Source organism: Eumetopias jubatus, unplaced genomic scaffold, assembly GCF_037043125.1.
Source record: "Eumetopias jubatus isolate StellerSeaLion01/CBP00866 unplaced genomic scaffold, mEumJub1_p1.0 scaffold_4, whole genome shotgun sequence".
In the NCBI taxonomy this organism is placed as follows: Eukaryota; Metazoa; Chordata; class Mammalia; order Carnivora; family Otariidae; genus Eumetopias; species Eumetopias jubatus.
Window position 1 is genome coordinate 153016792 of NW_028274810.1, and position 16601 is coordinate 153033392.

At 37.7% G+C, this 16601-nt stretch overlaps 1 protein-coding gene across 2 annotated transcripts in view; it reads left to right on the forward strand.

Annotated features, from left to right (window-relative positions):
- Positions 1 to 16601, forward strand: part of NBN (nibrin) — a 44049-nt gene continuing 27448 nt past the window's right edge. The window contains exons 1-6 of one of the 2 annotated variants that reach the window (XM_028111339.2): positions 99 to 155; positions 1161 to 1201; positions 2419 to 2549; positions 3665 to 3813; positions 4275 to 4434; positions 6962 to 7065. In XM_028111339.2, coding sequence (XP_027967140.1) covers positions 3740 to 3813; positions 4275 to 4434; positions 6962 to 7065 — 338 coding nt within the window. In that variant the 5' untranslated portion in view covers positions 99 to 155; positions 1161 to 1201; positions 2419 to 2549; positions 3665 to 3739. Of the gene's footprint in view, positions 156 to 1160; positions 1202 to 2418; positions 2550 to 3664; positions 3814 to 4274; positions 4435 to 6961; positions 7066 to 16601 lie in introns of both variants that reach the window. The other variant, XM_028111331.2, reaches the window with a different exon arrangement.

Here is a 16601-nt window from a genome sequence, read left to right on the forward strand (position 1 = left end):
ACTCCCGGGAGCGCGCACGTTCCGGAGCCCACGCCGATTGCGGGAGCTGCGGCCGCGCACGTCGGTCAGCTGCGGCTACGCCTTCGCGAGTCGGCCGAGACTCAGAGGACCCAGGCCCATGTGGAAGCTGCTCCCCGCCGCGGGCCCGGCCCGAGGTAAGGGCGGAGGGGCGATGCCCCGGGACTGTTTTCCCGGGAGCAGCTGCCTTGGGCAGAGGGTCTGAGGAGGGATGTTTTCGGTCGGTGCCTGTTCCTCTCTCCGCCTTCCGGCGCCGCCTTAGTCCCCGCCCCGGGAGGCTGCGGAAATGGGATACGCGAACCGTAGGACTGCGTGTGGGGACCGCGTTGTCTTCCCGGGCGCGGGGCGGATCGTTGGCGGCGGCGTCCCTCACGCGATCTACCGCCAGGTTCTCGGTGGTTGGGACCAGCGCCTCCGGCAAGACCAACGCTGACGCGGCTTACAGGCCCCGCCGAGTTGAGTCTTGGCGGGCCACCTGTTGTGGCCTCTAGTGTTCTGAGCTTTTGGCCGAACACCTAGAATAAGTTATCACAGGCTAGACGCACTGTGGCAACAGATGATTTTGTTTGGAGCACATTGTTTGATTTTGTGAAAAAACAGAGATGAGTTGGGTCAATGGCAGCCACAGGGAAGGCATAATTTCGGTTTTGTTTTAGAGCCTTTTTTTTTCCATCAGAACTGAGAAAGTGGGGTTTTTGGTTTTTTGTTGTTTTCTGTTCTGCACTTGCATCAATGGCAGATGGTTATCTCCTGTTAATTGATTTCCTAGTCGAAGTCCTTATTAGTGGATAAGCAGATGTAGCCTATGATTAGGTCTGGCCCCCAGGGAGTGTATTCTGATCGGCCAAAGATCTACCTCGAAGCTAAATTTACGAACAGTGTATGAAGAGGACCAAACAAATGGTTAGGAAAATAAAGAGTAAAAAGACTCTTAAGATCCAGGCATCCCTGTGGACTTGGAGCAGTGCGGAGGTAGAACATAAGCTGTTGATGGGAAGCAGGATTCAGTTCCTTTCCAGGAACAGTTGTGGTCTGTGGCTGGCTCTCAGTTCCTGTAGAGAGAGGCAGATAACAGTGGGAAAATGCTTTTATCATCAGCGGCCAGCATTCTTAACTTCTAGGAGATTGTGACCTCTTTTCAGAATCTAACGGACACTATGGGCCCATTCCTCTAGAAGAAAATGTAAGTAAACCAAGGTACAATTTTTTTCCTTGAAACACCCCACTCTAGGCTGAGTTTCTGAATAACAAAATATGATCCAAACATGACTTGCCTTTCTGCTTGTCTAGTTTATATGCCCTAATTACCCTACCACTCCAGTGATGGACTCATGGGCTCCCATACTAAGCTCCACTAATCTCCAACAAATATGCTGTTACACAACAATTTGTGATTTTCAACATTTTTTTTAGAAACTAAACACTTTCTCACTTGAGATGCTACCTTTAACATAAAAACAAAACAAAATATACACTTAAATCAGGTCTGAACTTTGTTTGCATTGACCTATGTTGTTTACTCCTAATTCAGTACCATATAATTTAATTACTATGGCTTTATGGCATGGTTTACCATCTTGTAGGGGAAGTTCCTGTAAATTTCAGATTTTTCTTTACAGTTCTTTTACATTCTATTTTCCCAGTGGATTTTTGAATCTGTTTATTGGGTTCCAAACATAGTATTGTGATTTGTTTGGTAATGTATGAAATGTATAAGTTAATTGGGGCAAGCATTGACACTTGTTTTTTTTTAAATTTATTTATTTGCAAGAAGGCAAGAGTGCGCGAGTGAGCACGCAAATGGGTGAGCCAGTGGACACGTGCATGGGAGGCAGAGGGAGAGATATGAACCCGAAGCCGACTCTCCAGTGAGCACTGAGCCCAACATGGGGCTCAGTCTCATGACCTGGAGATCATGACCTGAGCCGAAACCAAAAGTCAGACGCTTAACAGACTGCGCCAATCACCTCTGACACTTCAGTATTGTTTTCACTTTAGAAAATGCTAGAGCTTTCCATCTGTTTAAATAATCTTTTGCGGGGCGCCTGGGTGACTCAGTCGTTAAGCGTCTGCCTTCGGCTCAGGTCATGATCCCAGGGTCCTGGGATTGAGCCCCGCATCAGGCTCCCCGCTCTGCGGGAAGCCTGTTCTCCCTCTCCCCCTGCTTGTGTTCCCTTTCTTGTGTCTCTGTCAAAAAATAAAAAAAATCTTTAAAATAAAAAAATAAAATAATCTTTTGCATCTTTCAGTGAGGTTTTACTAGAAATCACAAGTTTGATTTATATGAAGTTGATTATTAACATTTAAAAGCAAAATAAAAATATTTTACTTATGTATTTGCTGTACCTATGTATACATAATCGTGTGTGTCTACGTTTTTTTTTTCCTTTTTTTTAATAGAACCATTCAGACTTTTGACTGGTGTCGAATACATTGTTGGACGGAAAAACTGTGGCATTCTAATTGAAGGTGATCAGTCAATCAGTCGAAATCATGCTGTGTTAACTGCTAACTTTTCTGTAACCAACCTGGTATGTTACTAATTTTATTTCACTAGCTTAAAGTAAGGGGGTGGAAATTACAAGATTACTTTGGTGTGTATGTAAGAGAGTTTGTAGGATTTTTAATTCCATAAGGGTGTTAGTTTTTTAATGTTAAAATTAAATACTTAATTGTGGTAGTGGTAACAGCGGTGTTTGTTTTGGTATTTGAAGTTTCTGTTCCAGTGTTTGTTGTAGTGATTTAGAAACTCGAAGTAGAACACATTTATACTTACTTAATGAACATTAAGTGCTTACAGTGTCTATCATTGTGCCAAACCTGGTAATAGAGCAGTGAACATACTGTCACCCTCCTGCTCATAAGAGATTGTATAGCCACGTGAACACAGGCATTTCCCATATAATGTAGGTTTTCACAGTGGGAATTGGTTTATTAGGAAAAACAGCTGTTGCTTATGTCTCACAGTTCTTTGAATGGCTTTGAGTTTGTTTTGGTTGGTTAGTTTTAATCACAACTGGGTAGTAAAAAAATATATATAAATGGCTGTGTTCATGATAATACTGGTGATAATAAGAAAAGCCATTATTTTGAGCAAAGACTACATATCAACAAATGCTGGATCCTTCAGTAATATTTAACTTTTGTGCCTGTATTCTTTTAGGTATAAAAGAAGATTATTGAAATTCCTAAAGGAAAAATAAAATTGTTCCTTTAAGTCAGACACTCTAACCTTTTCTCATTGGACTTTTTTTTTTACTGTGTTATTTGGTAATGTAAAAAAAAAAACTTAGGGACAAAGCTGTCATGGATAAAACAGACTACACAAAAGCAAAGAAATTCTCGAATGTGTGAAATTGAGGGGTCAGAAAAATCTGCACTGACTTACAAAAATAAAGAAAATGCATGTTCTAAGAGGAGTGATCCTGGAATTCAGACATTTGCTATTAATTTCTAGTTGAGTGATCATTCTGTGCCCACAACCGTAACAGTAACTATTGCCTTCTATGTTGGGAGGTTAGCCATCTATCCAGTTACCTATTCAAAAAGTTACCAGCTTTTTGTTTTGAAACCTTTTCCCCCGGGAATTGTATTTATTGATTGGTAAAAGACTTTAACTGTATTGATTTTTGTTCGTTTGTTTCAGAGTCAAACAGATGAGACTCCTATATTGACAATAAAAGATAATTCTAAGTATGGTACCTTTGTTAATGAGGAAAAAATGCAGAATGGCCTTTCCCAAGCTTTGAAGACAGGGGATAGAGTTACTTTTGGAGTGTTTGAAAGTAAATTCAGGTAAGAATTTTTTTAATTGATATTAAAAATGGATGGTTTTGTTTTGCACTGATCAAATTTTAAAGGATATGATATTTGTGGATAATGAATTTAAAAACATTTAATTTAGTTCCTGCTTAGCACATTAGTGCCCTTTGCATCGCATGTGGTTAGTGCATTTTGTCAATCACAGATAGTGCCAAGAGTGAATAAGAGTTCAAGTGGTCTCTCAGAACTTTGATGGGAGCTACATTTGTTTGATTACTTTTGATTTCACATAAGTGAAAGTATAATATTAACTTTGATCATTGTTTTTTCTTAAGTGCAACTCAAGACTTAGGAAGTGATAATTTCATAAATTAGAAAGTTTAATAATACATAAAAATTAAAATAATAGCATGTGATGTGAGCTTAAAGTACTGTAAGTTGCCATCTTTGGAGCTATGATAATATAACTTTATGTAACTTATTCTCATTTACAGAGTAGAATATGAGCCTTTGGTTGCATGCTCTTCTTGTTTAGATGTTTCTGGGAAAACTTCTTTAAATCAAGCTATATTGCAACTTGGAGGACTTACTGTGAACAATTGGACGGAAGAATGTACTCATCTTGTCATGATAACAGTCAAAGTTACCATTAAAGTAGGTTGAATGCCATGTTATTATGTTAAAATAAGTTCTGTGTATTTAAGCTACTCACCAACTATACACACAACATTTTTAAAGCCATTAACTTTAAAACTATCAGAACTGTTGTGACTTTATATATGTCAACCCATGCCTTCGTGTGCCGTTTAGGCTCGAATGATGTTTCAGGTAACCTGTTTATCATTTGAGACAAGCAAAAGCATATAAAATTATATTTGATTTTGATTTAACATTTTCAAAATGATATATGTTATATTTTCACCAATAAGTTTATTACAGTGTGTAGTTGGTATCTTCAGTCTAAAGGCAAACTGGCTGAAGTCCACTGCCAGTCTCCAAAGTTAGCATCTCTAGTCCCTTCTCTCAGGTTGTCTTCCTCCAGCTCATCTCATTGTCTCATCGCCTCTTACTCAGTTTCTGTTTCGTATAATGCTCTTAAAAGACTTTCTAAATTATTTTTTTTTTTAAGATTTTATTTATTTATTTGACAGAGACACAGTGAGAGAGGGAACACAAGCAGGGGGAGTGGGAGAGGGAGAAGCAGGCTTCCCACTGAGCAGGGAGCCTGATGCGGGGCTCGATCCCAGGACCCTGAGATCATGACCTGAGCTGAAGGCAGACGCTTAACGACTGAGCCACCCAGGCGCCCCGACTTTTTAAGTTCATATAGTTTAATATTACCTTAATGTATCTTCACCATCTAGAGATATGTAGATATGTACCATTAGAAGATGCCAACTCTTCATTAAAACAGTGATATATTTTGGTATGTTTTCAGATTTTGCATCTTCATCAGATTTGGTTATATCCAAAGCTAATTGAAGAATGACACTGGGAAGTGATTCGTCTCTTTTTAAACAGGTTGATTATAGATATGTGAGATTGTTTTAGGTTAGCATCTATAGTAAAAAGAAACATTTAGATTCCTTCATTAGATGGTACAAAAATCCTTTAATATCTAATATAATTAGAATATGTATGTTACAGCTAAACAGATGTCACAGAGAAAGGCTTGCTGCTCAGATTGAACCTCAGGTTAAACTTGTATGTTGGTGGGGTTATCGCTGATGAAGGATCGTTCTAGCTTTGCAAGTTTATGAAGTTTATAAATTCAGAGTAATTGGCCTCCTGAGTACTAATTTATGCTAATAAATTAAAATGTCCATTTATTAGTTTATAGTAGGTATGGAACTTTATAGTGACCACATATTTATGTGTGCACTCCAACACAATCCCCTTAAAGATACTAAGGTACCTGAGAAATGAGATTTAGGTCATTAGGTGCTCCCTTGGTGGATATGAAATAAGAGCAAGGGCAGTTAGATGGTCTTGAGAGAGATTTTACTGAGTCTGTGACAGACTTGGAACTAGCGTCCATTCACCGGAGTATACACTGTTCCAGTGACTGAGATAATGGCACTGGATATTAGAGTGTCACTGTATATATACCAGCAATGACTTGCAGAGCAATCCTTTTTCAGTACTTTTGATCAGTCATGTGCCAAAAAAGAAAACCTAGTTATTTTTAGAGTAAATTTTCCAAAAGTACAGGTTACCTTATATTTTTAAAATTGTTAAATGTTAGAACCAAAAGGAAACTTAAGGAACATTTTGGTTCAATTTTTATTTCCTGAAGAGGAAACTGAGGCATGGAGCACTGAAATCCTTTGCCCAGGATCACATGTATTGGAGTTTGCTTCCTGCCAGAGGCCAATTATTTCACTCACATTCGAGGTTGTTGTATTCAGATTCCAGTTTTGAGAGGCACCATACATTGCTTGCTCATATTTAAGTAATACCCCATGTTATTAGAAGCATACTTAGAAATTCTTCAGTGGGATTATTTCCTAAGACTATGCTGAATCTTTATTTTCATCTCCAGTGTTGGTATTTTCTAATCTTTTTCAGATTTTGTGGTACATTTTATTTGATGTTTATAGCTTAGGTCAGTTGCTAGTTGAAGTTTCTCCACCCTTACCCCCGATCTCTGTGTACTTATTTTGAGCTTTTACCCCACTCCAAACAGTTATTCCTTTATTTCCTTTCTTGAAAATACTTTATTCCATAGTTACAATCTGTTCAAAAGGTATTTAGGCAGAAAAGATCTTATTATAGCTCATGTTTATCTCTTGATACTGTCTTCTCTAGGGTAGTTGTTACATTTACTTAATTCTGCGATCACTTTTTAACATTTTAAGAACTTTTAAATTGGAATACACTTTAAAATTGACTTATTTTATGTTACATTGTTCTGCCCTCCCCAAAGCAGTTTTTAAATTAATATTATAATGGGTGGCTTCTTAAAATTAAGTGATTATATAGAGATTTGTATACTAAAACTAAACAGTGACCAAATACTGATTTCAGTTTTATAGATTGTGACTCCTTTATAAATGTAGAGGAATGAAAGAAAAAACATAATAAACAGAACAGCCCCTTTGTAGTCTCTAACTTAAAACCTTTCTTTAAAGAAAAGCTAGCACATGAGTATTTGTATTCACATATGTTTTCTTCTTTCCAGACGATATGCGCGCTCATTTGTGGACGTCCGATTGTAAAGCCAGAATATTTTACTGAATTTCTTAAAGCAGTTAAGTCCAATAAACAGCCTCCACAAATTGAAAGGTATATCTGTATTTTTTTTTAACCTATACCAGTTTATTAAAGGATATGATAAAGGATACTAACCAACAGCCAGATGAAGAAATACACAAGGCAAGGTATGGAGAAAGGGCAAGGAGCTTCATGCTCTCTCCAGGTACACTACTCTCCCTGCACTGCACCTCCATGTGTTCACCAACCTGGAAGCTCCTGTATCGTGTATTTTAAACATAATATGACATACAGAAGGCAGTAGGACTGATTTTATTTAGGTTGATTCCCTCTTTAATGACTGTTTCAGGATGTAGTGTTCAGTTTAACAGTTTTTTTGTTAGTATGTAAAAGAAGAGTTTGTTGGTGTTCTTTATCTCAGTAAAACAAATGTTACATATGTGTCAATATTTCTTTTAAAGATTTTATTTATTTATTAGAGAAAGAGCACGAGGAGGGCTGGGCAGGAGAGGGAGAAGCAGACTCCTCACTGATCAGGGAGTCTGAGGTGGGGCTCGATCCCAGGACCACGAGATCATGACCTGCCCTGAAGGCAGATGCTTAACCGACTGATCCACCCAGGTGCCCCCATATGTGCCAATATTTAAACAAAAAATTGAAGGACAGCAAATGGCATGGAGGTACAATCAAAAGGCCACAACATGTTCCAGTGCTGGACATCATGGAAACAGTACCCCTGGAATTGTGTTGTGCAGCAACCCTGTTCTGGAGTCACATAGTCCTGGGCCAGAATATTAACAGCACTGTGGCCTTGGGAATGGAGCTTAGTTCTTTTGATCATCAGTTACCTCCCTTGAAAAATGAGACTAATACCTGTCCTATATTTAAGTATTTAGTAGTATTAGTATTAGTTATTTTAACTAATAGAGTATACAAAGTCTGAGCATTTTGCCTGGCACTATAATAGGTGCTTGTTAAAAGAAATGCTGCCAATTGCAATAATACTGTGTAAGATTCACAGTAGCTTTATGATGATGGTGATGATGATTTTAGATGCTCTGTTAAATTTGTGAACCACCAGACTAAGGGAATTATCTACTGTATAGTATTTGTGATGCTTTGAAGTGTAATACAAGCTGTGGTTGAGGAAGATGTTTGGATTTTTATTTTCAGTGCATGGTTAAATTGCTGGTGACTATAAAATGGTGGGTGTTTTCGGTCAACTTAGCACAAGAACATGCTTGCTTAAAATGTCAATAGATTATAGTCTATATGGCATAATAGGCAAACTATAAGCTTATCTTTATAAGACAACTTTGAATATTTGAGTCTTTAGAAATCTAAAATGTTATGCAAGTTAAGAATTTTATTAGTAGTTGTAAAATATCATTAGCTGTCATAAACAATTTTGCCTAATGCTGGGCTTTTTTGTTTTTTTTTTGAGGTGGGGAGACTATGCCTAATAATATGTGTGTTTTTAAAAGTAGCTGAAAGTCAGATTTTTCTTCTTGTTTGTTTTCCATTTGGGAGGTTTCTTGTATTTTATATTCGGCTTAACAATATAATTTTTTTGGACTCTAGAAAGAGGTCCTCAGATTTTAAAATAGGTGATTGTAAACCTTTTTTGAATCCTAGACTCCTGTGAGAACGTGAAAACACTGTTTTCACAATTTCCTCCAGAAACTTCACTTTCATACTACCAACGTGCCTAGTATTTCAAAGGAATCACATCTTCCTCTAAAGCCTTTTCATGATCCTCCATATGGAAGCCAATAAACACCATAAAGATGTTTGCTACAGATAATAAACAATTGTTAATCCTATATTACTTGGGAGTGGAATAGTCTGATAGGTTTTTACTACTGATGATATGTATTTTATGGTCTTGAAGGTCTTAGGATTAGTCATTGATTTCTACTTACTGTTCAGACTCCACAGTATGTTTAACCTGGGTCTATTTTTGACTTTAGGTTCAGCATAATTTTTTCTGGCTTCAATGTATGACTGTATTAACTTAGATGACTATAATAAAACATCTCTGCTCTAAGATTGTTTAATAACTTCACTGTATTTAAAATAAAAGGGATATTTTTAACCTAACAAAAAGTATAGTTCTATTTAGTGCAGTTGTGTCTTCATCTTTGCACTGTTACCAAGAGACAGGGTAAGACAGAGTTTAAGCTTCATGTACCTGACATAATTTGTGAGATCTCATTTGCCTAAACTGTCATCAAAATACCAATGTAGATGAAGTCATTTGTAGAAGACTCCATTTAAAATATTTATTTTGATAATCAGTACTTTATTAAAGGAAGTTCATCCCTTAAAAAGTAGGAGTTACCTTTTGCTTGAATTTTTAGTTTCATATCATGGGAGTGCTCTCTCAATTACTGTATTTCAAATAACAAGCATTGTTTTTGGGAAAATACTTTTAGGAGAAAGTTAACCTTTGCATTCATATACAGCTTGTCGAATGTGCCAAGAATGCAAGGCACTGACTGCCCTATATACCCAGGCCATTTCTCATGGTTTGCATTGAAAAGCCTTAAGGGAAGAGGTAGTGTCCCTTTCAGGACGAAGAACGGCCTGCTTATAGCTTGCTATGAAACTCATGGATTCTCAAGTTCATTGTTGCTCTCTCCTGTAACACAACCTACTGTATGTGCCTTTTTTTTTTTTTAAGATTTTATTTATTTATTTGACAGAAACACAGTGAGAGAGGGAACAGAAGCAGAGGGAGTAGGAGAGGGAGAAGCAGGCTCCCCGCTGAGCAGGGAGCCCGATGCAGGGCTCAATCCCAGGACCCTGGGATCATGACCTGAGCCGAAGGCAGACGCTTAACGACTGAGCCACCCAGGCGCCCCTGTATGTGCTTATATATCATCCTGACCGAACTTGGTCAGGGAGGAGATCTACCACAGATATGCAGAGGCTTGCTGCTCACTTTGTCTCTGATCCAGGAGTCTTGTGTCTTCTGCCCACATCCAAGAAACAGGAACAGGCTAACTTATTGGCTTGTAATCAGATATCAGACCCAAGAGACACATTAGTCTGAAGCAATCTTAGTTTATGGAGTTGACTGTATATAATCAATCAAAATTCAAGGCAAAGAAATTTAACATATGGCAGAAATTTGTTCCTGATTGTATAACCTTATATTTACAGGTTGTGAATGTCAATGTAACTTGGGCCTTTTAGAGATCACCAAAAGGAAGTAGTATAAGTTCTTGTACAAATAATGAACACATGCCTATAGGACTGACTAATGAAATAAACAGCTGTCCAGATGTTGGGCAATTGAATGTTGTGGCTTGAAATACAGTTTCCATGACAAGAATTATACATGAATTGAGAAAAATTGTGCATTTGAAAAATCTTGGGACAGAAATTAAGATGCTGTGCTTTGAATTAGATGAAATTTATTGATGATGAGACAAAGAATTTAAAAGTCATAAAATGTACAGGAAAAATTAGTATTTCTAGATTAATATTTTATAGAATTTGTGAATTATATGTACTAGTTACTATATAATATAACATTATTTGTAGCTCTCAAAGTTTCTATATAAGTGTGCCAAAAAAAGTAATTTTTTCATTATAGAAATTGGAGATTATATTTGGAGTAGCCTATTATTTAGGCAATGTGCCTCTAATCTTGGTCTCTGCTAAGTTACTCTTTTCCATATTTTTACTAGCTATCAAATCACTGGAGCCTCAGAAATGCTTTAGAACTTCTAGGACATATTGCTTCAGAAATACTGATTTTTAGTGATGTTTTCCTCACATTTATTAGTTTCTTGTTCTCATCTTTATACTATTAAAGAGAAAACTTGTTTAGGTATATAAAGTTCAAAGCACAGTGTATTATTTATCACTGTCCTATTAATTTTATTTATACATATGTATATGTATACATGTGTACCTGACTCCAGCATTTGGTTAGATTCTTCACAATACAATGATGTATTTTTTTGCAAAATCAGTCTTACTGAGTGGCTCAAATTTACCACTGTTTTTTTTTTTTTTTTAAGATTTTATTTATTTATTAGAAAGAGACAGCAAGAGAGGGAACAGAAGCAGAGGGAGTGGGAGAGGGAGACGCAGGCTTCCTGCTGAGCAGGGAGCCTGATGCGGCACTCGATCCCAGGACCCTGGGATCATGACCTGAGCTGAAGGCAGATGCTTAATGACTGAGCCACCCAGGTGCCACAATTTACCACTGTTTTTAAAAGAAAACCAAAACATATTTTTTCAATCCCAGAATTTTAAAGCTCAGATCTGTATATTCAGGGAATGAAGGGATGTTTATAATTTTGTCTGCTTTTATTAGATGCATTTTTAATTTATATTTTGTACTATCAGTTTATTACCAGATATTTTTTTTTTTTTAAAGATTTTATTTGACAGAAAGAGACACAGCGAGAGAAGGAACACAAGCAGGGGGAGTGGGAGAGGGAGAAGCAGCCTTCCCGCGGAGCACGGAGCCCGATGTGCGGCTCGATCCCAGGACCCTGGGATCATAACCTGAGCCGAAGGCAGACGCTTAACGAGTGAGCCACCCAGGCGCCCCTATTACCAAATATTTCTGAATGCCTACCATGAATTAGGCAAGATAGACCTGAGGATATAGTGATGAGCCAAAAAACATTACAGTTTCTGCCCTCATTGCACTTGGTAGAAGAGCCAAACATTAAAAATCACACACATTAAAATTAGAACTCTGGTAGTGCCATCGAGAAAAGGGTGTATCAGGCACCTGTCTTTAGGAACCTGATTCAAGGTTTAACAAATGTTTACTCTTCATTGAACTCAGCTATAATTAACTGTTCTCTGGGGACAGTAAACTATTATTTGGGGCAAAATTAAGAATGACAGTGTAATTAACAGTGGTATAAGTAATTTAAAAATCATTTTTCATTGTCATTGGAAGGCAGACTCAGCATCTACTCAGCTATATGTATGTGTCAAACATTTACACACCATTTTTGCCTAGGACTGGCTCCATCATCCAGTGTTACAGTACTATGTACACTAATTTGTGGACTAGCCATTTGTGTTTAAGTGAAGTGATAGTTGCCTTTCACACTGAAAGAAGTGTGAAATATGGGAGAATTCTTACTAAAAGGGAGAGGATAAAAGGCATTCAAAGAGAATAAAAATTTATCCTATTTATGAATTAGAATATTTACTAATTTTCTAGCACTACTTATTGTAGATTTAACTTTAATGGTTAAAATAGTTTCCACTATTACCTGTGTCTTTAAAAGTAAATAAATAGAATTATAAAGTCACTTATTTAGAAAATCAGAATAATGCAATGGGTTGCATTTCACCTTGTTGGCTAGGTCAGCTGTTGCCTGCAGATAACTCATTTATTTGAGATTGCAGTTTCTAGGAAACACTGTCTTGGAATAGATGTACAGTATCCATTGTAGCAGGTTAAAACACATACATTTGTGGTTTAATCAGTTACTAAATTAAAAAAAATGGCTCGGTTGGGCAGCTGCCTTCAGCTCAGGTCATGATCCTGGAGTCCCGGGATCGAGTCCCACATCGGGGTCCCTGCTCGGCAGGGCGTCTGCATCTCCCTCTGACCCTCCCCCCTCTCGTGCTCTCTATCTCTCATTCTCTCTTTCTCAAATAAATAAATAAAATCTTAAAAAAAAAATGTAATCTTTTAATCATGACTTAGCTAACTTTGAGAAATAGTATGTTGCCAAGGAGAAATCTGAGAGAAAAAGTTGTAAAATGTGGGCTGGTGGTCCTCATGACCAAAATATTTTTACCGTATTGGCTGTTGCTCTCTGCAGATGGCTAAGTCTTGATTGTTTAGTGACTAATTGTCCAGGTTGTGAATTTCCCCTGTCCTACATTGTTACCTCCTCATCACCATGATATGTTAGTAACTTTTTTAAGATTTTTTTTTTAAGAAATCACCTAATTATTTTTTTTAAATGTTATTTATTTATTCATGAGAGTCAGAGAGAGAGAGGCAGAGGCAGAGGGAGAAGCAGGCTCCCTGCCTAGCAGAGAGCCTGATGCGGGACTCAATCCCAGGACCCTGGGATCATGACCTCAGCCGAAGGCAGACGCTTAACCATCTGAGCCACCCCGCCCAAGATTTTTTTTTTTTAAGAGCAGTTTTAGGGTCATACCAAAATTGAGAGGAAGGTACAAAGGCTTCCCAGATACCTTCTGTTTCCACACATGCTTTGCCTCCCCCAAAAGGGGTACCTCCATCAAAGTGGCATGAGTCTACATTGACATCATAATCACCCAGATTTCATAGTTTACATTAGGGTTTATTCCCTTGGTGTTGTACATTCTGTGGGTTTGGATAAATATATAGTGACATATATCAATCATTATAATATCATACTGAGTATTTTCACTGCCATGAAAACCCTCTGTTTTCCTATTCATCGTTGCCACTCCCCCAACTCCCGGCCACCACTGAACTTTTACCATTTCCATAGTTTTGCCTTTTCCAGAATGTCATATAGTTGAAATAATATAGTAGGTAGCCATTTCAGAATGGCTTTTTTCACCTAGTAACGTGCATTTAAAGTTTCTTCATGTGTTTATGGCTTGGTAGCTCATTTCTTTTTAGTGCTGAGTAATATTTCATTGTTTGAATGTACTACAGTTTATCCATTCACCTACTGAAGGACATCTTGGTTGCTTCCAGGTTATGGCAGTTAAGAATAAAGCTGCTATTCACATCCATATCAGGTTTTAGTGTGGACATAACTTTCCAGCTCTTTTGGATAAGTACCAGGGAGTGCAGTTGCTGCATCATACCGTAAGAATGTGTTTAGTTTTGTGAGCAAGTGCCAAGCTGTCTTCCAAAGTCGCTTTACCATTTTGCATTCTCCCCAGCAGTGAATGAAAGTTCCTGTCACTCCACATTCTCACAAACTTTGGTGGTGTTTGTGTTCTGGATCTTGGCCATTGTAATAGATGTGTAATAGTGTCTCATTGTTCTAATTTGCATTTTCCTGATAACATGATGTGTTGAGCATCTTGTGCTTATTTGTTATCCGTATATTTCTTTGGTGAGGTAGCTGTTAAGATTTTGGCCCTTAAAAAAAATTCTTAAATTCAATTGAGTTAACATATAGTGTACTCTTAGTTTCAGGGTTAGACTTTAGTGATTCATCAGTTGCATATAACATCCAGTGCTCATTACATCAAGTGCCCTCCTTAATGCCCATCACCCAATTACCCCATCTCCCCAACTACCCCCCTCCCCTCCAACAACCCTCAGTTTGTTTCCTATAGTTTGGAGTCTCTTACGGTTTGCCTCCCTTCTCTTTTTATCTTATTTTTCCTTCCCTTTCCCTATGTTCATCTGTTTTGTTTCTTAAATTCCACATGAGTGAGATCCTATGGTATTTGTCTTTTTCTGACTGACTTATGTCACTTAGCATAATACTGTCTAGTTCCATCCATGTCATTGCATATGGCAAGATTTCATTCTTTTGGATGGCTGAGTAATATTCCAGTGTGTGTGTGTGTGTGTGTGTGTGTGTGTGTATGTATATATTACATCTTTATCCGTTCATGTGTCAGTGGACATCTGGGCTCTTTTCATATTTTGGCTATTATGGATATTGCTGCTATAAACATTGGGGGTGCATGTGTCCCTTTGAATCACTATTTTTGTATCCTTTGGATAAATACCTAGTAGTGCAATTGTGGGTTGTAGGGTAGTTCTATTTTTAACTTTTTGAGGAACCTCCATACAGTTTTCCAGAGTGGCTGCATCAGTGTGCATTCCCACCAAGAGTGTAAGAGGGTTCCCCTTTTTCCACATCCTTGCCAACATCTGTTGTTTCCTGAGTTGTTAATTTTAGCCATTCTGACCCAGTGTGAGATGGTATCATTGGGGTTTTGATTTGTGTTTTCCTGATGAGGAGTGATGTTGAGCGTTTTGCATGTGTCTGTTAGCCATTTGTATGTCTTTTTTTTTTAGATTTTATTTATTTTTCAACAGAGAGAGAGACAGCGAGAGAGGGAACAGAAGCAGGGGGAGTGGGAGAGGGAAAAGCAGGCTTCCCACCAAGCAGGGAGCCCGATGTGGGACTTGATCCCAGGACCCTGGGATCATGACCTGAGCCGAAGGCAGACGCTTAACGACTGAGCCACCCAGGCGCCCTATTTGTATGTCGTCTTTGGAGCAATGTCTGTTCATGTCTTCTGCCCATTTCTTGATTGAATTTTTTTTTTTTAAGATTTTATTTATTTATTTGAGAGAGAGAGAAAGAGAGAGAGCACATCAGAGGGGATAGGGTCAGAGGGAGAAGCAGACTCCCTGCCGAGCAGGGAGCCCGATGCGGGACTCGATCCTGGGACTCCAGGATCATGACCTGAGCCGAAGGCAGTGGCTTAACCAACTGAGCCACCCAGGCGCCCCCCTTTTTTTTTTTTTTTAAGATTTTATGATTGAATTTTTTATTTTTGGGGGTGTTGAGTTTGATAAGTTCTTTATAGATTTTGGATACTAGCCCTTTATCTGATCAGACATTTGCAAATATCTTCTTCCTTTTCCTAGGTTGCCTTTTAGTTTTGTTGTTTCCTTTGCTGGCAAAAGCTTTTTATCCTGATGAAGTCCCAATAGTTCATTTTTGCTTTTGTTTCCCTTACCTCTAGAGACGTGTCTCGCAAGAAGTTGCTACAGGATTTTGGCTCATTTTTTAATCAGGTGGTTTTCTTACTGTTGAATTTTGAGAGTTGTTTGTATATTTTGAGTAACAGTCCTTTATCAGATGTGTCTTTCGCAAATATTTTCTTCCACTTTCTGATACATCATCTCATTTTCTTGACATTGTCTTTCACAGAGCAGAAGTTAAAATTTTTTTTAAAAGTTTTAAATGTTAATGAAGTCTAGCTTGTAATTCTTTCATAGATCATGCCCGCTGTTGTATTCTAAAAAGTCACTGCCATAAAAAGGTAATCTAGATTTTCTGCTGTATTATCTATGTTATCTTCTAGGAGTATTATAGTTTAGCATTTTACTTTAGGTCTGTGATCCATTTTGAGTTAATTTTTGTGAACACTGTAAGGTCTGCGTCTAGATTCATTTTTTTGTGTGTGAATGTCCAGTATCCAGTAACCTCATCATTTGTTGAAAACAGTATCTGAGCTCCATTGTACTGCCTTTGTTCCTTTGTTAAAGATCAGTTGGGTATATTTATGTTAGTCTATTTCTGGGCACTCTATTCTCTTTTGTCTGTTTTTTTCATATCATCAGACTCTCTCGATTACTGTAGCTTTATAGTAAATCTTGAATTTGGGTTGTATTAGTACTCCAACTTTGTTCTTCCTTAATATTATGTTGGCTTTTCTTTTGCCTCTCATATAAACTTTAAAATCCGTTTGTCAGTATCCACAAAATAACTTGCTGGGGGTTTTATTGGGATTACATTTAATCTATAGATCAAGTTGGGAAGAACTGACATCTTGATAATACTGAGTTTTCTTATCCATGAGCATTAATAATTAGGAATTTTTACTTGAAAGTAGAGTTAAGCTGAAAGACTGATCAGCTATAAATTGCTATAGCAAAGATTTGATTATACAGAACATTGAAACTGAGCTGATGTGAG